The following is a 21,565-nucleotide window of genomic DNA, read 5'->3' on the forward strand; positions in this document are numbered from 1 at the left end:
TTTTAGGTCAAGTGAGTTCACAATTCAACTGTGCAAGAAATTGCCATTTCCCAAGCGCCTTGTCTTGGGGGGTGAAATATGCATTTAACTATTAAGTGGTACCCAGGACTTCTCCAGAACAAAACTACCTTTTCTTAATTAAGCACCACTGGAGCAGAATGCTCCTCAAAAAGCAGAGTGAGACATACCTTGCAGAATCCATAGCATCCCCTTACTCAAAGGGTGAGAAAAGTGGCATCATAAGGGGGGAAAAAATAATCTACCAACTTAATTCTTTTGTAGGAAAGAACAGAGGAACACCATGTGGCAACATCTTGTGGTACTGAATTGTATTATTTTGTTCATTGTGGTCAAATCTTTCACAGTGGTGGGCAGCACTTGTAAGTGCAGCAGAGCTGAAAGCAAACAGGTTTTTAAGAAGCAAATGTATGCTGAAGTTAAAAATGGAGCTATATGGAGCAGCTTGTGTAAATTTGATGGAGGTACTCTCAGGTACTGATAGTCACTTACTTAATTTTCTGTTTTTAGTATTTTGGACAGACAGAATGTAGTGTAGGAATAAAGGTGAAATGTGAAATTAATTAGTAAGGCTACTTATTGAGTATGCTTTTGTGTAGCATTTAGGTGCGCCTACTGCTTTTTCCTGAATCCTGCAAGAAAAACTAGACCTCAGGCTCCACGGCTTCCAGACTTCAGTTTTGAAAAAAAGCAATCTACAGAATTGCGATCTGAAACTGAGCCTCTAGAACCTAGAGAGAGAAAGCCCCAGGAGACTCAACAGACAGAAGGTATGTGCTAATCTCAAGAAGTCTGCTCTTTTAATAATGTCTAGTAAAATCCCACCCTGTCATCTAGGTCTCTGTCTAGATGAGTTTTTGATAAAAACTGAAGAACTCAAGCACTGCAACAGGCTTCCTAGTGAGGTGCTCGATGCCCCAAGCCTGTCGGTGTTTGAGGCATTTGGACAATGCCCTTAATAACATGCTTTAACTCTTGGTCAGCCCTGAATTGGTCAGGCAGTTGGACTAGATGATCACTGTTGGTCCCTTCCAACTGAAATAGCCTATTCTATTCTAACATCATAGTGGGTGCAGTTTATATTTTTTTTCAGTTCTTCTTGTCCCTGCTTCTAGCTTAGCTTGTTGATACTATTGTCTTCTGTCCTGTAGCTTAAAATTTCTTAATATTAAGCAATATGTCTCATGCAAATCATGGCATAACAAAATTTTTCACTCTAATGTTGCTGATAAACAGATAGAAAATAGCACTGTACATTACAGAAATAGAAGGGAATATGTCCAGAAGTGGTTAACTTTCACTGTGTTCAGCAGGTCATTTGGCTGAGGTGTGTTGGAATTTCTGCCTTTGTTCCTTTTGTTGTTTTCCTCAGGGCAGGAAAATCTAGTAAAACTGCCTTGTTTAAAATCAGGGAGTTCAAAGACAAATTGTCAATTTTAATTTAATGTAGTTCCTTTTGAGACATTTTATAGTCTGCAGATACAGTAGGCATCTGGTGTACAGCCAACAGGAAGATGCAGTGTTTTGAAAGACTCCAGAAATTATAATTTTAAACCAGGGAATCTCCAGTTAGATGTGCTATTGAGTACTTGATGGGATTTTACATTAGTTTAAACAGGGATCATGAGAGCTATTGAATAGCGTACAGCCCCGAGATTCAGGCTAGAAACACACCAACTGTGGGAAACAGTGAGAGTGTAACAAAAGAATGTTTCTACTTGATTATCTTTTTAACAGGGAGTACAAAATGGCATTGACCTTTACTTTCTGGCATGAGGGCTGCATGGGACTGGCAGGGAAGTGATACCAAGCCGTAGCCACCTCTGGGTGTGGTCTGATGCGGGTGTGTTATAAGGAAAACTTGGTTTCTTTTCTTGTGCCATAGTGTGCTCTTACTTCATTAAAAGTACTATTACTAGCATGAAAGTAAGACTGAAATCAGATGCGTGAAGCTGACATCTTTGCCCTCAAATAATCTGATCATCTTTTCAGTGAGTGGAGGGTAGGTTAGTAGCTTCTTGGCTACTTTTAAAGTTAGAAGATTCTTGTAGAAAAGCCATCATTTGTTACTGGGGTCTTCAAAACTCTGCTTATTTTCCTCTGTGTGAATCAAATGGGGAAGCCCTTCAGCTCTTGGAGATGTGTGCCTTGAGGGCTTCGGAGTATTATCCATAATTGCAGGTTCTTAGAGGCTTTGGGAGAGGGGGGTGCTAATTAAGCTGGTATTGTCATTGAAGGAAATGTTTATCAAACTATGCCTTTAATGGGTCTGAGCTGCTGAGTCAGTTTATAGATGTTGTAAAAAATGTAAAACTGTAAGAATTAGTGTGAGGTTTCCATTAGGCACTTGAGATGTAGGAGTGAAAATTCTGCCAAATTTTTGCTTTATTGAAAGCAGAATTTTATCAAGTATTTCAGGATAAAATATAGGATGGTTTTATTGCAGCAAATGTGACTTTACCAATTTACCTTTAACACTGAAAGTTACTTGTTTTTTGTTGGTGTGGTCTTGTATTAATGTGCTTCTTTATTTAAAAACAACAACAAAAGAAACCGCTATGGGGTTCATTCCCCAGTTCTCTTTTCCTGCTAGGAAGTATATGGTGAAATTTTTCAAAAGAGGCATAGGAAATAAGTAACTGGTATGCTGACTTTTGGTTTTATCTAGCTTAAATATCTGATCTTTTCTGAATATTTAATCTCCAAGATGATATAAACCATTCTGTTTTGATAACTAGTAAGCAGCCAGAAATAGTATGTGTTAATATTTTACATAAGTAATATCTGAGAAATGTCTTGTTGATGTAGAAGAGGCCAGTGCTACCTTATCAGTTTGTCACTGTGCATTAACTGCCTATGACTTGCCACAAAGTAATCTCTTATGAATGAGAAAATACCATTTTCAGTAAATCACTTTTTCTATCAGAGCCCTAATTTGAAACATAACTGCTTACAGGCAGTCGGGCTTTATTAATAAATGAACATATTCCTTGATTGTAAGTTTGAGGTATGAAGCTATCATTGAGGTATAGCTCTAGGGAAGGCTTTTATTCACTACAGTAATATAGCTGCTGTCATAGCAAGAATAGAGAATATCTTCACTTCCAAATGCAGACAAACATTAACATCAGGAGACCAACTTCACAATGTTGACAACACAGGGAGATCCAACTCTTATCTGTAACTCATTTAAACCATAGCTGTATAGCTCGAAGAAACTGCAAGCTAGTGTGATACAGAAGTGCTATAAATATTGTTTTACCAGTCAGCTACTTTTACTAATGAGTAGAGCATGAAGCTGAATCTTTTCAGTTGTGTGCTCATGCAGTGACAAGCATGTTACATGCAACTCCTGTGGATAAGAGATCTGAAGAATGTTTATGGGGAGTGCTGTTGGCACTGAACTTTGGATTTTTTTAAACCTCTGGAAATACGGAGTCATCAGCTGTCAATCTGATGCAGATTACTGGCACAAACATTGTGCTTCCCTGTTCAGCAGAGTAACTTGGGAAATTTTAGTACCAGAATAAAGCAATATATTTCAGTTCTTCCCTTACCTTTTTCTTAAATGGTTCAATCTTGAATTTTTTTCATCAAAAGGCTAGTTCGTTCTCTTATGTATTCTCTTAGAAGTAGATGTTTGGATCATATTGAAAAAAGTCAACAGGAACCATTTTCATCCTCTTGATTAATTTTGCCTTGCCTATATTTGGTACTGTACATCTGTGTTCTTGATTCAGGTTTAGCATTTAGCAATGTTTGGAAGGTTGAAACAAAATTTGACTGCTTCAGTGTTTTGTGGTGAGTATCTGGTGCTGATGTTCAGAGGGCTTCATTAGATGCCTTTGAACTTCAGATTTCACCACGGCAGTCAGCAGTTTGTGTAGACAGCCTCCTGTGTTGTCTCCAGGTTTTTATGGAATTTCTTGACCATCTTGATGAAATATTTTATGATGATTTAATGCTCTGTCACTTTTAAGGATTCTTGGAATACAGCAACTTGCTAGTATGTTTGAAAGGACTTCCATTTAAAAGGTAGATGCAGAAACTTGGTTTGTTGTTCAGCAGAAGGGTTCACAGTAATGCTGTCCTCCAGAAATAATACTGCTTCAAGTGTGTGCTTACTTATGAGTTCTACCAAAAGTAGCGCTTGGCTTTGGGCAAGTGTTATAGATGGAGCAGAAACTTTTATCTAGGAATAAAACTGGTTCAGAACAAAGGACTGGGAAATAAACTTGAGTATTTATGCTGGTAAGAATGGCCTGAGTTTAGTGTGGTGGCTTTTTTCTTTTTTTTTAAAAAGACTGGAGGCATTTTCTGTTTCAGAGATTTGGCTTGTATTTTTACCAAATATGCTTCCCTTTCATAGGACAGCATGAGCCCACTATATTTTTTTGTAAGCAATTGTTTCTTTTCAAAGATGTGGGTTCTGCCTGCTGTGATCTTTCCTTAGTTTGGCTAATATGGCTAGAATTCAATGATTTCTCAAGCAGATATGGGTCAAATCAACTTGAGTTTAATGACTTGCAAACAAGTTCTTTTGGTTTAAAAATGTATTATGTTTCCAGTCTACTGCTGTTCAGTTTTGCTGAACAACATAGCTTGCCTTTTTGGTAGGATGTAAAGGGTGCAGGGAATCAAATGCTATGCTATTATCGGGCTTCGTTTTCAAAGGCTTCAAAATAGCTTTCTGTGATATCAAAGCCATGAACACAGACTACTGTGAAGCACATGTTCCTTGAAGATATTTCAGACACGTGGCACTGTGTGAAAGTCTGTCCTAATGGGGAGCTGCAGTAGTGAAGAAAACTTGTCCCAAAGGTCTTGAAAGTACAAGTTAAGTAGCTGTATTTTAGTGCGATTATCTTACACCATTTTTTGTGAGTTCCTACATAAGACACATATCTTCTACTTAATTTAATAGTGATGCAGTACTGTGATTTCACTGGTTACACAATGAAATCTCCTCTGCAACAAGAGGGGTAGCTGACTACTTATGTATGTACATATGCTTTCTAAGCACTAAGCATTAAGCAGGAGCGTTGGGGGGAAAAAAGCAACTGCTGTAGCCAGGAGCAGGTTTTTTAAAGTTGCGTTGGTACAGCTCTTAAATTTGCCTCAGGCCAGCATAGGGCTGTTTGCTGTTGAGATCATGTATGTGTAGCTACATTCTTCAGTTAAATCATGGATTAAATATTAATCATCAAGGACACTAATTTTCTTTTGTCATCCATTTAAGTTTACAGTCAGAGCTTTCTCTTGTTAGCTATTGCTCTTACTTAAATCATGCAGTATTGAGATCAAGCTGAATTTAGGCAAGCTTTCCATTAATCAGTTGTATTTAAAATGGAATCACTGTATATGTTTAATGAAGGCTGGTCATGTTTCTAGTTGGAGTTAGTAGCACCGCTTACTATGATTGCCCTGACTACTCATTTAAAGGACCTACTCTTTAGTTCCTTATAACTTTGTCAGACTTAATTATTAGACCAAAATTTTCTATGTACGTTTGTTTGTTTTAACTGTATATTCTGGAGACTTTCAAGAGTTTCACTAAGTTTAATCAAGAACAAGGTGAGGGGAAAGGTCATATAATACCTGACAGTTTTTTCTTAGATAAGCAGTGTCTCCACACCTTCTAGTAGAATATAAAAATGAAAGCAGCATCCTTCTCCTGTTCCTTTGAATATAGGTAGTTAGAATATGCACTTGATCAGGTTTTTTCCTTTTCATTAGAAGCTTCTGCTTGCTTCTGCTAGTGGCTGATTGTCCTTGGGGCTGTCCTCAAACACATTGTACATGCTCAGCATCCTTCTGATCAGACTGAATGAATAGTCTCTTTACCTTGATCAGACTAAGAACGCTTCTGCAGAGTGTTCAGCATCATTCAGTTGAGGACTGCAGGACTGAAACTCTGTAAATAAGTAATGGTTGGGCTATGCTACAAATGAGTTGAGAGGGCATGGAGTTCTCTCTTCCTCACATCCTATACTTTTCTTTGACTCGAGCCTGAACAGCAGCAATAAAGAAGGAATGTTACTCAAGTGTGGAGGGATTGTAGCAGGAAAAGGCACAAACTTATTCATAGAATTTGAGGCTGAAGAAAAAATGCAGAGATGAGACAAAGAAAACTGACAGTTGGGAGATAAAGATTGAGCACAGGCTGGGATGGCATCAAGATGGAAATTGAAGAGCCGGAAGGGAGAGGGGGTAGTCTGGAAAGAAACTGGGAACATTAATTTGCTTGGGCAGAAATAGGTGGATTTGCCATCTGACAGATGGCTCCAGAGAAATTTTGGAACAAGAAGCCAGTGCAGGTATTGAGCAGCCTGTGGTTGAGAAAGAAGGGAAGGAAGCTGAATCAGGAGGTAAGTCAGCTGCAAACTTGCTAAGATGGAAGATCAAGTCAAAAGAAGAAACGAAAAAGCTGGGCTGCACTGAGCAGTCTGAAGTGGAGCCTGGAACTAGCTAGATGGAGCTGTGTGTGGGGAGAGGGATCTTGAGTTCTTGGTGACAGACAGTTGCACCAGGTCTGCTGGACAAGGATGTGCAGCAGCTACTCTTGTCAGTTGTGACAATGGTTCTAAAACTTTAAGCCCTGCTTGAGTTCTGGGAATATTAGCCTGAAGCAGTCTTTCAGACACCCAATGTGTTTTGATAAATACGAGATTACAAACATTTGATAAGGTTAACATTTTTGAGCTGTAACTTTGCATTAGTTTTGCAAACTGTTTGCCTTCATGGTATGCATTAATGCTGTATGGTATTGACTAATACTAGTCAATAAATAAACTGCCATCAATAGTATCATTCTACAGTACCTTTGTGTCATTTGGTGCAACACTTAGTGTTCAGTTTTTCCGTGCTTTGCTTACTTCAACATGTGACTGTCTCTTATTTCTCATGTGCTACTGAAATCTTGTTATAAAGCTAGAATTTACTTCTTTAGAGGTAGTAATTATTAGAGGATAAATATTTTTGACTGATCTTCCAAATGTGCCTGTTATCAAAAAAACCTCCAATCGCAGATTGAGAGTAAAGGTACTCCTGTGTATCCTTCCTACACTTCCTGTGGGAAGATTGAGAATATACAGTAATTTTCATTGGCTGTTTTGAGATGTTGAGAACTAGATTATTCTGATTTTTTTTTTCAGGTTATCTGGCTCCTTGTATTTAAAGTAGTTTCCACCAAATAGAATGTTTAGCTTCTATGTACAGATTAAACTCTTATAGAAAAAGCTATAGTCTTATTTCTAACACCATCTCACATTTAATGGACAAGCTTAGAAATGTTCTGTTGAGGATGAACATGTACAAATAATACATAATATTTTCACAGTGGGATCTGAACTCTTTTCCATAGTATATTCTTTTTTTCTTAAATTTTACAGGTTTTGCCTGTGACCCTCTTGTTAGAGAAAAGTTTTTAGCAGTTGAGAACTTCATGCAGTGACTAGTCAAAACCCGTGTGTGATTGCAAAATGTTGTTTCATTTGCTTTTTAAGAATATTAGCTACCTCTTCATTTCTGGAAATGGTTATTTCATCATTTTTCTTTTCACAGAATCTGAAGACAACACGGCCCAGATTGTTGAGACAAATGAGACAGATGATAAAGCACCAAGTCCTGAGCAGCTAAGTGATAAGCTAGCTGAAGATGTTGAAAAAGAAGAAGCAGAAAACATTTCAACAACTGAAGACTCTATTTCAGAGTCTATTTCAGCTGAACAAAGTGAAGAATCTTTAATGAAAGCAGAATAAAGTACTTCAAGTGCCTTCTGTAGCTAGTTTTTAGCTTTGTTCATGCCTGTTGTTACTATTCAGGTGAGCTTTTTTTAATGGTACAACTTAAAAATCTCGCTTGAGCTTAAACTGCCTCAACTGCCACAGTATGTCAAAGCTATGTGTAAAAGTGGGTATTGTAAATTAAGCATGTCTTTAAATAAGTTAACACACAGAATGTATAGTTGGTTGAAGTCTAACAGTTGTAGCCCTAGTTCAGTTTGCATATTTAAAAACTTAAAGTATAAGCTTTGCTAAGGGTGACCTGTAATTTGGCATCTCTCTAGCTGTCACACATGAAGAGCAATTACTGGCAGCAGCTGACCTAATAAGTTTGGTCTAGTGAACTTAAGATACTTTTTAATGCTTCCCTGTTAAAATCAATTGAGTACATTTTAAATACACAGATGTTTACAAGCTAAAGTGTCATCCGACATTTGACTTAAGCCTATGGAAGTGTCATTGCGGCGGTGTTAATGTTATTCATTGTCTCACTTTTTGACAGAATTCAGTTAAATGGCACTCGGATAAATGGCATCTCCTTTGGTATTTGCATTGCAGATGAACCAAAGGCATGTACATACAAAACTGTTTTGTGTTTACATAAAATATAGAAAGTCTCTGCACTTGATTGTACTTGAATACAAAGCACTATTTATACCTGTATAATAATGACAACATATAAGTGAATTTTGTGCCTTTGTGTATTTTGTTAAAGGAAAATAAAGACATCTAGCAGCAATACTTGCTTTGTGATTCCTAAAACTGAAGATAATTTCTGTTCTCCTGTATGCAGCTATTCTACAGTTACTTTGTGGAAGTTCAGAAGGAATATGACACCTTAAAAGGCGCAAGTCTATATATAGCTAAGGTGGCTTTGATAGAATAGAAATAGATGCCTGACCAATAGGGGAAGCAGATGTGCATTTGACAAAAGACTTTCCTAACTGTGCCTAAAGTCTGTTGATACTATTTATTGTTAAAATTACAGTGAATATTTGCTGCTGGATTACTGAAACTGTACTTTTTTTATTGTATAGCTTTTCAAGCTAAGGACACTTGTTATACATTTCCTGTTAAATATGAGTTGGGAACCTGGAGTAGAATTTTTCTGGTGCCTGGAAGTGAGGTACCTAAATCAATCAGATTTTTTTAGAAATAAATGCTGATCATGTGTAACTTGGTTGATTTAGTAGTAGTTCTGGTGAGTTTTATCATGTGTGATGTTTGCTGTGTACCACACTATATGCAGAGAAGGAGGAACTTCAAAAACATTTTTTTATCCGTAGTCTTGGTCCCAAAGTGAACTGGTTTTACAGCATAAAGGCAGCAAAAAGCTAAATCTTAGTAGCTCAAAAGCCATCTACAAGAAAAACATTTCTAAACATGACCTTAGTATCCATGTCTTTATATGAGACATAATTATATGTGAACAGCAATGATTAATTTTCTTTTCCAAATATATGCTTTATTTTCTGATTCTTTGGGGTTAGTTAGAAGCTCAACCCTTACATCAGTCAGAATCAAGTTTGGTCTGTATTTAGATAAATGAGGAAATTTTTTTCTGGTTCACTAACTAAATTGCAATTCATATTTTAATTAGTAGTCTTCATAGACAGAATGTACGCATGTGATTAAAGGAGTACTTGTAGGTGTTTGGCTATATTCATATAAACAACAATTAGTAAAAGCAGGTAACCATCTTGTGTGTGACTATCTTAGTTGGGAATACAAAGAAAACAGTCCCTTTTCCAAACATGTCTTAGGGTGTGATAAAAGTACTGGGTACAAAGTGATAGGGGAATGCATTCTGTAATATTTTAAGACAATGTATTTTATATTCCAGAACTTCTTTAAAATAGAAATAATTTTGCCTGAAAGGTGACACAGCTCACTCATTATTTTGTAAGACTTTCAGATGTTAATCTCTACATTGTGTATTGTACCTCACTAACTTATCTGTTTAAAGGCTGGTGTCTTTGGAGAAAAAAAAAAACCCACAGAATATTTCAGTAGTTCAGCACAGTAAGTTGTTGGATGTATTTACGTTGTAAGCACTAAAAACAAGTAAAATTGGATGTTATGATCCCTCACGTGGGATATGAATGCATGAATTAATGTCACTTCAGAAGTTAAGATTACTGTAGGCCCATGTATTATTTCCTTTTAAAAATTTGTATCTTAAAATTACAAAGAGCCTGACACTCAGGTCCTTCCCATGACAAGCAACCACTGAGCTATCAGGTTGCTATATCAATCTATTGAATTGACTGATAAAATAATCTGTTGATACTGGAGCTATAGATTAAAATTTTTTCATTAGCCTGGAAGATGTCTGTTTGCAGATGTCCTGCTTTTGTCAAGGAAACTGTTTCTTCTTAGGTTGGGAATCTTTTTTTTTTTTTTTTTTTTTTTTTTGTAAAAGGAGACTCAGTATCTGGTATGGGGTGGGGGGGACGGGAAGGCGTTATTTCTTCCAACATTCTTAAATGTGACATTAGCAACTTGCCACAGGAATGATTGATACTTTCTGTTTAATATGTCACTGAAGGATCAAGTAGAGACAGTCAACCTGATGTGAAAACAAATACTTGTTAAAATGTGAAAACCTAGCTTTATGAGACCTAAGACTACGTAGAATTTTTGAGGTGGAGAAGAATAAGTGAGTTTTAAGTACATGATAGAGTTTTCCTGAAAGGCTTTCGTACTAAAAAAAGTGTCTGAGCAGTTGTTCCCATTAATTGCTTCAGAAGGCTTGAAACAGATGTTAAGGATGCCCTGGTATTTTGGTAGAGAAAGATCTACTTTTAACTTTCTAATTTTTCAGGGTTTTAAAGCAGCTATAGTAAATGAGGTGGAGGGTTAAGTAATCTGTTAGTGAATTCAGGCTCAGGGAGATACATGTGATAGTAATAGACTTTGGGCTTTCCTCAATTTACAGTAAGAATTCATATGTTACTTCTGCCAATTATGTGTGCCCCAGTCCTGATACAAGTGTGAGAAGAGGATTCTGTTTCTGTAGCAGTCGCTTCTTGGCTTCTGTCTACTGCAAGTGTGGCAATAGTAAAAGATGCCTGTACAACAGGAATTGGATCGAAATCTAAAAATACCTGTCAGTGAACAGCAGTAGCCACACTTAGTCACGTCTTTGTAACCCCCAAAAACTTGTTAGTAGGCATATGTAGAGCAAAAAGGTACAACAATTGTCAGTGGTATTTAATCTAATTGCAGACTGACTCTCAAAAGATGAGAAGATGGAAGAAAGTAGGAGGAAAAATACAACAAATGCTAAGGTTCCATGTGTTGTTGTCTTCTGACTTCCTAATATGTACTTGAATCATAATTTTTTCAAAAGTACTTAAAAGCCTGGTACTGTGAAAATATCGCTTCTAAGAGATGTTATACAAGCCCCCTTTCTTCATGTGGCCTGGATGAAAAGCAAAATTGAGTGGGGTAGTAAAGCAATACTTGGCAGGCTTGTTGGTGCCATGTTTTTATTGCTTCTGAAATATTGTGAGTAATTGCAGAGATTATATATTAGGTGGGAATTATCTGGACTATGTAAAATCTGCCACGAAAGACAAATGAGTGTTCTAGTTCAAAATAAATTGAAATGAGTCAGTAAAACTTAAATTTGAACAAGAAGGCTGCAGAACAGGGAAATGAGGGAATGCTACTTCAAATTCTACTACTTATTCTAAAGGAGAACACAATTGATTACCCTTGGACATTTTGACAGAAATAGATCATTTAGTGGAATCTTGATATAAAGATGGTTTGTCTCAAGAAAGCTGTTCAGCTTACACGCAGGAAAAGCAGAAGCTCACAAGGAAAGGCAAATGAAGATGATGCAGAAGCTGACAATTTATGGACTGGTCTAAGGGTTATCAAAAGCCTATAACTAGGGGTGCATATGGTTGCCTTGAAGTTGAGAACAAGAAGGTTGAACCCCATGTGGTGCATGAGTAGAAGCCGATGGAATGATTTAAAGAAAAGAATGAGAGTGAAAAAGACGGGGGGTGGGGGAAGGAAGAGTGGTTTTGTCTGTCAGAACAAGGTCTTAATCAAGAGATAAAGATGATAAGAGCTTGAAAAGATTTTTCAGAAAATGTTGCAGGGTTTGCCTGTTACTACATGGCAGTACATACCCAGGTTAATATCATGATCTTATGTCAGAAATAAGGATGCAATTGATAATCAATCATATTGGAGAAATTTGCTTTTTAGAATTAATTCCAGAATAAGCAGATGATAATGACTCGGTAGAATAAGACTGTCTAGTTATTACTAGAGGTGATGGTAGCAAAGTTGCTCTTATCCTTTGTATTTAAACAGAAGAACTTAGAAATTCTTTTCTACTTCTAGGATTAGTGAAACTGTAGCAGTAATTAACTTTCATAACCTTATTAATCTTCAAAGGCTAGGAGAAGCACTTCTCTGGTGCATGATTCTGAACTTAGCAATATTTGTGCACTTGTAGGTCTGTGATGATGGATGAGTGAGTAGGCTAGAGGAAACTTCTTTATTCAATAGTTAAGTCTGCTGTTAAAAACTTCAAAAGTCTTAATCTTCATACAGTCTGAACATAATCAGTACAAGAGTACTGGATGTAAAGAAAGTTCTTCTAAATAAACTGCTTCTGGAGTGAGGTTTTGTTAGGTCTTGCACAATGAGAAAGACTGTCTGTGGGGTAAGGAATGGCTTCTCTGTGAATGTTTCACTAGAACAACCTTGAAGATTCATTTTGCATCTTTGTTGGCAAATAATCATTTGACCAGTTCACTGAGGGTTCTCAAGCAAAATCTTTAGGCCTTCATTTCCTTCCATGGCTTGCAGATTTTTTTTTTTTTTTGCTAATATCTCTAAGATGTTCTTTCCCGTCCAGTCACACGGTTAAAAGTTAATGCCTCAGATCTCAGCATCTCATGTTTCAATTACTTTCTTGAATTCATAAATGCAAACCTGTCCGGATTTCTGGTGTAGTGAGCCTCTGAAGTTTCACATATATGTTTGTAGTGTATAGGAGACTGACTGTATAGAAGACACATCCCTAATACAAACTAATTTAAAAAAAGGCTACAAATATATCAAGTGCATAAACAGTAGGAGGAAAGTAAGTTTTCCATGGATAAACTCAGATTGGAAGTTTGAAAGTTCCTAATGATTTGGACAAATAGCCTTGCAGGAGGCAATAGGTTTAAAATGGAGTTTGAGAATGAGAGGGCAATAGGAGATTACTCGATAACAAATGGACTCTTCCTAATGGTGTATGTCTTTCCTGTTTTCACTCAAGAATGTATTAAATAACAAGATCTGTGTGATAGTTCATGGAAGAGATTTTTTTGCTATTGTCAGAAAATTTTGATTCTCTGAAAGGAAAGTGTTTGTGAAACTCTTAATTACTGATCTGTGGCAGTGCTCCTCTCTTCCAGCATGTGGTCTTTTAGGCAGAGTTCACAGGTCTCAAGTTTGTGGAGGGTGATAAAGGTGAGGAATTACAACCAGCTCTTTGAACGCTAACGTTCCTGTGGGGCTGATTGGCATAGGACTGTTGGCTTCCAGGTCTCGGTGTGTAGTAACACACCAAAGCTTCTGTCAGAGGACAAATCGTAAACTTCTATCAGAAGTGTGCCATACTTGAGATTATCTGGTAGTCTGAAATTAAGTATACTTCATGCTCTGAAGGAAAGAGGAAAAGCATGGCATCCTGAGTACGTGGGAATTTCTTAGCACTTGGTCTTTACTAGGGGTTTGTTTACACAACAAATAGAGTAAGTTACAATAGCATTTAACAATAAGAACTGCTCTCTTCCAGCATTTAAAAAAAAAGAGTTGTCCCTTAAGATTGTGAGTCTCAAGGAATTTGACTTCTCTTCACCATTGCTTTTGATTTGTGAACCTCTCTGGGGTCCTGTCAGGTCACGTTCAATCTTTTCTCTGCAAGAATAAGACCTAGAGAGGTGTATGATGGGCAGGATAGAGAGAAGGGTTTTAAAATGAAATGTATTGATTATACAATAATTTGCTCCCAAACCATGGGGTTTTGAGATTAAAGCAAACACTTCGAAGATTCTTGATAGATTATCTAACTTGGCAACAGTGCAAAATCTAAAGCACTGAATCATAATATAACCCTTTCAAGGTTGCATAAAATCAATTTGATCATGACTTAATTTTTGCATAGAAGGGCGGGTCCTGACTCATTCTCATAATACTAGTTATTTCTCACTGTAGTCACTGTGGGAACAAACCTACTTCAGGACTGCCTCTGTACGTACCTGGCGTTGTACTGCTAGGATTCTCAGTAAACAATTGCTAATGTTTTTTCAGGAGGGCTTCATAAGCCTTTGCCACTGTGAAATCATGTATTCTTTTATTGTGTTATTTGTGGCTTAGGGTCTTATTGTTGTAATAGCCTTGTTGCATTAGTAAAGGGTACGTGTGTTTAGGTACTATAAACAGTATCTTTAACCAGAAGTATCATTTTAATCCCTAGCTATGGCCTTGACTATTAGTTACATCACCTGCAGTTGAAACTCCATTAAAATCAATAGCAAAGACATTAATTAGTGTGAATTGTTAGGGTCTAATAGACTTCATGAAATGTCTGTCTTAACTTTTCTGCTTGTAATTGAGATGATAATTAAACTTGTGCTCCCCTTTTGAAATTTGGTATTTTACCAAATGAAGCAAATTTTAGAGAGTAATAAATTAAATTCTATAGCTTGTTGTTTGAATATATGCTGCCTTTGCTGTGTATGTAACTTCTTGAGGAAAAACCTGATTCTGAAAAAGCTATCGAATATTCATCTGATCTGGATTATGATGATGGCTGGGATAAGAGTCAGGTTGCTTTTTGCATAGTAGTGATTTACGGTTTTAAGGTGATAATTCTATTTAGTAGTTCATTCTGTGCTGGCTGTACTCAATCAACTTGGATTTCATAGGTATTTTTTTTTCTTTTTTTAAAGGACCTCGTATGTTATCAAAACAAGGATGAGGGTGCCCCAGCCTCTTAAGAGCAGACACCCCCCCCAGCTGGACTGGCATAAGTAGGAAAAGAAAGTTGTTCAAGGTTGGGTAGGTTCTGATAAGACCCATTTATCTGTGCTGCAACCAATTGTGAGAACTCCTGGCTCATGGCATGAACAGCCAGCTACCCACCCTCAAAGGTCAGGCTGGCATACGACTGCAAGATTTTGTGTGCGCAGTGAAGTAGAGGCACGGAAAACCTGCCTTGACTCAGTATAAAAAGAATTGTGTGGCACCTTCAGAGGGGACTGTGGAGTTGTGAAGATGCTGATTTTGGCTTGCGTTTCCATAGACACATACTTTCAGGGTGGGTATTGCGGGTTTTATTGTATCTAAATGGTGATTTATGTCCTTATTCCTGCATTATTGTCCACAAGGTACTGCCCTGTGTCACGGGCCTGTATTACCTAATTTTTTCAGACTGTTTCATTTTCATTAGTACAGCTGCTTTAGCTTGTGATCAGTGTACTGCACCTCATTGATAATCTAAGAGAGTATTAGATGCACAGAAGTGACACCTAACCCTGTCTGTCTGGCTTGATTGACCCCTCAGCTTCCGAAACATGGGTTCATTTTTTTAAAACCCAAGTTAGCCCGACATCCATTTTCACACACATTCTGGGCAGTTTAAAGGTTGGTCGGAATCAAATATTGCTCTTTCAAATTTGATAATGTATGAGTACAGAACTGTGACCTTTGATACGTAGTAATACATCAACATGACACGAGCAGTAAGTGCAGCAATTACCTTTACTACACTTGAGATTGTGTTTTAGTTCTCATCTTGTAAGCAATTATTTCAGGAAAAAAAGGATGCCTCTAAGTTAAATATATTTTGCAAATAGTGTAAATGCAGAAATTAATCTTTGGGGACTTTTTGATTTACAGGTGAATGTTTTCAAATGAATCTTGGCTTTTAAATTAACATTGGTTCTGTGGTAGAAAGGAGCCTTGTGCCATGGGCTTCCTGTACAATACTTCTTTCTGGGAGAGTTTCTTTAACCCTTTTTATTGTGTTCTAATGTAGCCTAAGTTTCATATTCTGATTTATGGCTAAAGCCTGATCCTGCAAGCAGGTGACATGTCACTGTGTTCGTGTTACTCCCATGATAGTACTCGGAAGAGTTGGTTCTGTGCATGATAATAATGCAAGTTTACATGCTTTTACATGCCTTTCAGAACACGAGAGTATCTCAGACCTGTACCACATTGATTTAAAGGGCTGTTTTAGCTGCTCCAGCAATGTTTCATCCTTTCCCTGAGCAGATCAAGATACATTTGGTTTAGTTTCCAAGTCTTCTTCCTCACCTGTTGTTATAAATTATTTGGATAATGATAGTGCACAACCACTACCTGGTAGGTGCTATAAAACCACAAATCAATACTTCTTGCCAAAGAGCATAAAGCCTCGAGAGGACTGATATCAGTTGTGGCTTCTGTTCTGTAGACTAAAAATCAGAATAAAATTACTGTGTCATTCTGAGCAAGCAATTGAGTAACCACTGAATGGTGGCATTCTATCAATGCTGTCTGTCATGACCAAAACTCAAAGGAATATGTTGAAGTAGAACTTGTTCTTCTAAAATATCTGCTTCCTCAGCAGCTGGGCGCTGAGCAGTGTCAGCATGCTGGAGTTAGGCGCTGAACTTTCATTCAGGAGCTGAGAAAAATGCTTATTTTGTTCTATATTGAGGTGAAATCAACACCTTTTGGAATGGCTTTCTTTAAGCTGTCAAAAGTCTGAACCCCTAGTCCCCAGTAACGTTTGGCTGTACTGGGACCCTGGCACGGGAGGCACCTGACGCAAGTGGCTGATGTGGGATGGGGACTGAATGGACCCCGTCTCTCCCAAATCTGCTGTGAGCAGAAGGGTGAGTGCTTTCTCTGGAGTAGCTTTCTCTCTCAGACTCTTGGCTGTGGAGATTGCTCGCTTGCTGTACGTACACACTAGTCATAAATTGCTAATAAACCTAAAAACTTTTCTAATGAAAGTTTCATTAAAATGGAAGGGTCTCTCCAACAGATTTTCTCACTACTTTTCAACCAACAGTTAGAAAATTCCTGACTGTGTGTGGTGTCATTTGTTCTCTGGGAGGAAAAGCAAAACAAATACATTAGATCATCACATGAATTACTCCTAATCAAGCTCTTGGCCATACAAACTATTTTGCAAAGCCACAAGGAAGGCGCTGCCTGGGGAAATTGTGCAAACATGTTTCTGTGCTGTTTCTTGTTGCTTTCAGCCTGTGCCATGTAGGGGCACTTGGGCCCTTAACTGCTTCAAAATAAAAAAAACCCTCGAGCTTTTTTGCATGCTTTCATTAAATTTTAAATGTTAATAGTACCAACTTATTTTGGAAAAAAATACCCAACCTACTTTTGTGCAGTGTTTTCCATTAAAAAAGTGTAAATAGTGTGTATATGGAAATCTTGAGTCTATGCTGCTGACTTAGCAGATGAAGGTGGTTACAACAGCTCAGTGGAAGTTTGTTTTTCAACTGGGGCTCTGTGTTTGTAGGAAGCCCCTTACAGTGAAAGGATGCCCTTGTGCAGGTGGGTGACTCCATGGGTAGAGAAGTGCATTTGTTGCTGGGCTACAAGTAGCAGCAGCAAAACAATGGCAACGGCTGTGTCATTGCATGTCAGTATTTGTTGATTGTTGTTTGCTCGTGCTGAATTTATTACTTCTGGTAACAACTTAGGCATCTTTAGTTCTTCTCTGTATCGTATATTATTAACCATTTTTTTTTTTTTAAAGAACTGACAACACTGCTATTCCACAACAGTAGAATCCCTCTTATAGTATCTGGAAAATATTTCCTTTCTCTTATATTTTAGAGAAAGGAGTGAAAGTAATATTTTTTTCCACCATTCCTACTACAGCAATATAACTGAATGTATTTATTTTTAAAAAATGCTAGGATTTTTGTTTGTTTCAGCTATTTGGCTACAGCTGTGTGTTGCTGGGGCTTTTTAAAAGAGATGGTGAATGACAGCCTGGTTGCAGAATGTATTTTCTTTTTAAGGCTTATCTTAAAACTTACCTTACTGTTTTGCAATGGTGAAATCCTCCTGGATGGGAATTGTTAGATTATTTGAACAAATGGAGGGCAGTTGAAATTTAGGGACCCTTAATGGGAATTACTTGACTAAGACTGTGTGCAACTTATTGTGAATGCTCCTGATATATTCTAATAAGGCATTATGTTAATCTAGTCATGGAAGTCTGATCTATTTGATTTTAAGATCTCAAATTGTGTTATGAGTAAGTGTAATGGTTCTGAGCACTGGAATATTGTTAGCCATTGTGAACAGTACTGAAGGAGTCTCAGGATGTATAATGTGACAGATGCAATTTTGTTTGAATTTTTTTTTTCCAAGACCAATTTAATTTTGATTTATTTGCCTCATTAACCCAAGGATTCAGAAAATTGAATGCCACCTAAGTGAGGTATTATTAACGCTAGTGAAATATCTTCAAAATCATTCCGTGCTTATAAATCCGGCTTTTGAAAGCATTTTAAAGGCATAATGATACTGTTGTGAAAATGTACAGCATCATTTAAAAATTGCAAAATGCTTATTTTATTTCTGAAACAAGACTTGGTCACCTGACTTAAATGTATACTGATCTATTATTTATGCTTTGAAAATAGAGCTGATAAAAAGCATAAGTGTTCTTGATATTACATTTTGTCATATCTAGCTAAAAAGATTGAAATCCAGAGAAACAATTTTCTGAAGAAATGAAATAGTATGCCCTCCTGAACCCCTGGGGAAAATAGCCTCTCTGTTTGCTCAGAATATGAAGCAGTAAAACAGTATAAGTAAAACAGACAGCCCATGTCGCATTCCTATTTGTACAGTTTGGAATGATGTTTTAAAAACATTTTCTAGTTATTTTTGATAAATAAATGGTGCAAATAACATCTGCAAACCAACCCTGCTGATGTAAGATTTTTCAGATCAGATTTGTTTGTCAGTGAAAGTCAGAAAATTGCTTTGCAAAACTAAAGTTGTATAACTCCCAAAAATATGCATAACAAATGCACAAGAATGCATCTTGCTCTCCTTTTACCTTCCCTCAAAAAACTAGTGCTGATTCTCCATCATCTTTGCTTCTGGGCCCAGGAGGTAGCTCGATAAAATTATCAAATATCAAAAAGCTCAGCTGCTAAACGCAGACATGTTTATAAGGTGTTAAATAGCTGAACACTCACGTTGATAGCGGGGCATCCAGCTACCCTTTTGGAATAGTGTATCCTGGTTAAAGCCTTGAGATTTCCCCCTGAGCCATTAGTGCCCCACTGAAAACTAAGTTTAAGCGTTGTAAGAGCCTTCCACAGGTGACGCACCTATGGTCAGGGGGTATAAAGAAAATAAGCATGTTGCCCGGCTGTTGCTTTCTGCAGGTTTTGCCAAAGGCTGGTGCACTGAGGATGAAGGGAAGTTCCTCCAAGTCTTGTGTCTTCTAGAACCGCACTCATCAGTGTAAGGATGCTGATGCCACTCTAACTTCCTTCACCGATGTAAAATCTGAGATGGAAGAATTTCCCTGGGCAGCGGAGTTGAGAAGTCTGATGTCGTGTCTCTACGAATGCCCCGTTGCCCAAGACTGGCCAAGGAAGCGTGGGTCTGTACATCTCCCAAAACATTGCTTGTCAAGGGAGTGGGCTTTCAGCTGGATTTGAGGAATGTATGTCTTCAAGGCTCTCTTGTTATGCTTTGGACTTCTGTTCTCCACAGAGTTGGTTAAAACCAACTTTGATATTTTTGTAAGGATTCTCAGTCAATGGACTCCATCTCTGGCTAAATTCTGCAATACATCTGCAGTATACAAGATGCACGTATTTTGTAAATATGTATGTGTTTAATAGCAACCAGAAAAAAGCATTTGTGTTTATTTTTCAGCCTTTACAAAAATAATGATTTAATAAACTCTTCCCTCTGAGCTTATACAACACTAGACTATTACCTGGTATTTTATTTTAATGCCTGAACAAAAAAATGACCCCTTAAGGGGTTTACTAGACTAATAGCATTTCATTGAGTGTATCTCCCTTCGTTGAATGAAAGAAGTCTTGAGTAGGGAGTTTTTGTCAGGGTCAGGGCTAGAATTCAAGAAAAGTTAATTTTTGTCTTATTGTTCTACGTGTTCACTGTCACATTTAATGATAGTGGTGATAACCGAGAACACGACACTCTTTGAATAATCCAAACGGATGCTTCTGTACAGCAAATATAAGAAGGAATGAACATGGTAATATTAAGTCCTAAAAAATTCAAGCATTACTAATCCACCCAAGATTCGTTTCAGGTTTCTCTTTGGCAAAAGGCTTAAGTGCTTCAATACAGCATGATTTGTCTACCAGTAATTTTTCATTTCTTAATGACAAGGACATTATGTATAGCCATGAAGGGATATCATCATGATTTTATTGAACCTGACTTTATTGCATCATTTATTTCCACAGAAATCTTGTTCTAATGTGGTATTTGTCCAAGTAATTATGAATTACTTGTTTAGCATTTTTGATAAAACAGCCATTGGTTTCTGTAATGCTTAGTTGAAAATTCCTTGGTCATGGGCAATAGGTGTCATTTTCCATGTAAGGTAAGAGTCCAGGAGATCTTGGAGAGAAAAGGCACTTTTCAGTTGTTTGCTTACTGTCTTTTATGCTGAAGATATGCTAGGCCTGTAGGTAAATTATTTTTTAATTATTACTCACTGGAGTTCCAAGGAGTGTCTCTAGAGAACTTAATTGAACAAATCTGTTTTCACTGAATGAAAAAATATTGGGGGAGTGGAACAGGGAAAAAAAGAACAAGGCAGCAAAAAAACCCCAACCAGTCTTTGGGCTACTTCCCCCAGGCAGGGGGAACACTGCAAATATAGAGGTCTGTGGTTCTTCTCCTGGAAGCACTTTATTGGGGCAGGCTGCCCTCTGGGATTTGAACTGACTGTTACAGAACATCTCACTCTTCTATTACAGGCAGGAGCTTGGCCATACTTGATAGTCAAGTTCCTGTTATGACTAATGAAGAGTTAATAAGACATCTGTAAGATAAATTATACTAGAAAGGTGATATGCACTCTTAGATATAGAGTGCATATATATAGATATAATAGAAATATTAACTCTGTAGTCAAAACTACTACTGTCTAAGACTTGATTAACTTAGAGTGTCTATCAATAATATTTATAAACTCTTATGTACAGTCTGACCTATACTTAATCCCAGATCTCCTTGGTGGCTCAAGTAACATGCAGAGGAACTACAAATGGTTAAAGAGCTGAGTGGCAGTGGAGGATCCGCAAAGGATTTTGGTGGGTCCCATTCGCTAGTAATCTGTCAAAAGTAATTAAATCTTCCAGAAGATTTATTCTTGCCCACCCTTAGCCTACTCCCTGGGGGAGCAGAGTGGGAAAGAGAGAAAGCCTTGAGGCTGGGCAAGCACTCTTCAGCAACAGCCAAAACATTGCTGTGTTATCAATGTTGTTTTAGCCACAAATCCAGAACACAGCACCAGAGGGGCTGCTATGAAAAAAGTTAACCCCATCCCTGCCAGACCCTATACAGGCAGTTTTGAATTAATTTGGATACTCTCAAGAGGTTAAATATGGAGACAGCATCTGACTAGAGAAGGTTGGTTGCTGTCCATAGTTTCAAGTCAGCTGGCAAACTTCTATTAGGAGAAAAAAAAATAATCTGTGTAAAAGTTACTGCAGAGA

General features: G+C 37.5%; 1 protein-coding gene across 7 annotated transcripts in view; it reads left to right on the forward strand.

Annotated features, from left to right (window-relative positions):
• The window catches only part of LNPK (lunapark, ER junction formation factor), a 54,912-nt gene extending 35,247 nt beyond the window's left edge, over positions 1 to 19,665 (forward strand). For 5 of the 7 annotated variants that reach the window (XM_087733560.1, XM_087733563.1, XM_087733559.1 and 2 more), the window contains 2 exons: positions 618 to 788; positions 7,582 to 8,543. In XM_087733560.1, the coding sequence (XP_087589686.1) occupies positions 618 to 788; positions 7,582 to 7,778 (368 nt within the window). In that variant the 3' untranslated portion in view covers positions 7,779 to 8,543. Of the gene's footprint in view, positions 1 to 617; positions 789 to 7,581; positions 8,544 to 14,770; positions 15,516 to 19,243 lie in introns of those variants that run through there. The other 2 variants (XR_015699061.1, XR_015699060.1) reach the window with 2 other exon arrangements.
• Positions 19,666 to 21,565: the final 1,900 nt, after the last annotated feature.

This window comes from Nipponia nippon, unplaced genomic scaffold (genome assembly GCF_047370975.1).
Source record: "Nipponia nippon isolate SJK-2023a ecotype South Korea unplaced genomic scaffold, ASM4737097v1 scaffold_5, whole genome shotgun sequence".
NCBI lineage: Eukaryota > Metazoa > Chordata > Aves > Pelecaniformes > Threskiornithidae > Nipponia > Nipponia nippon.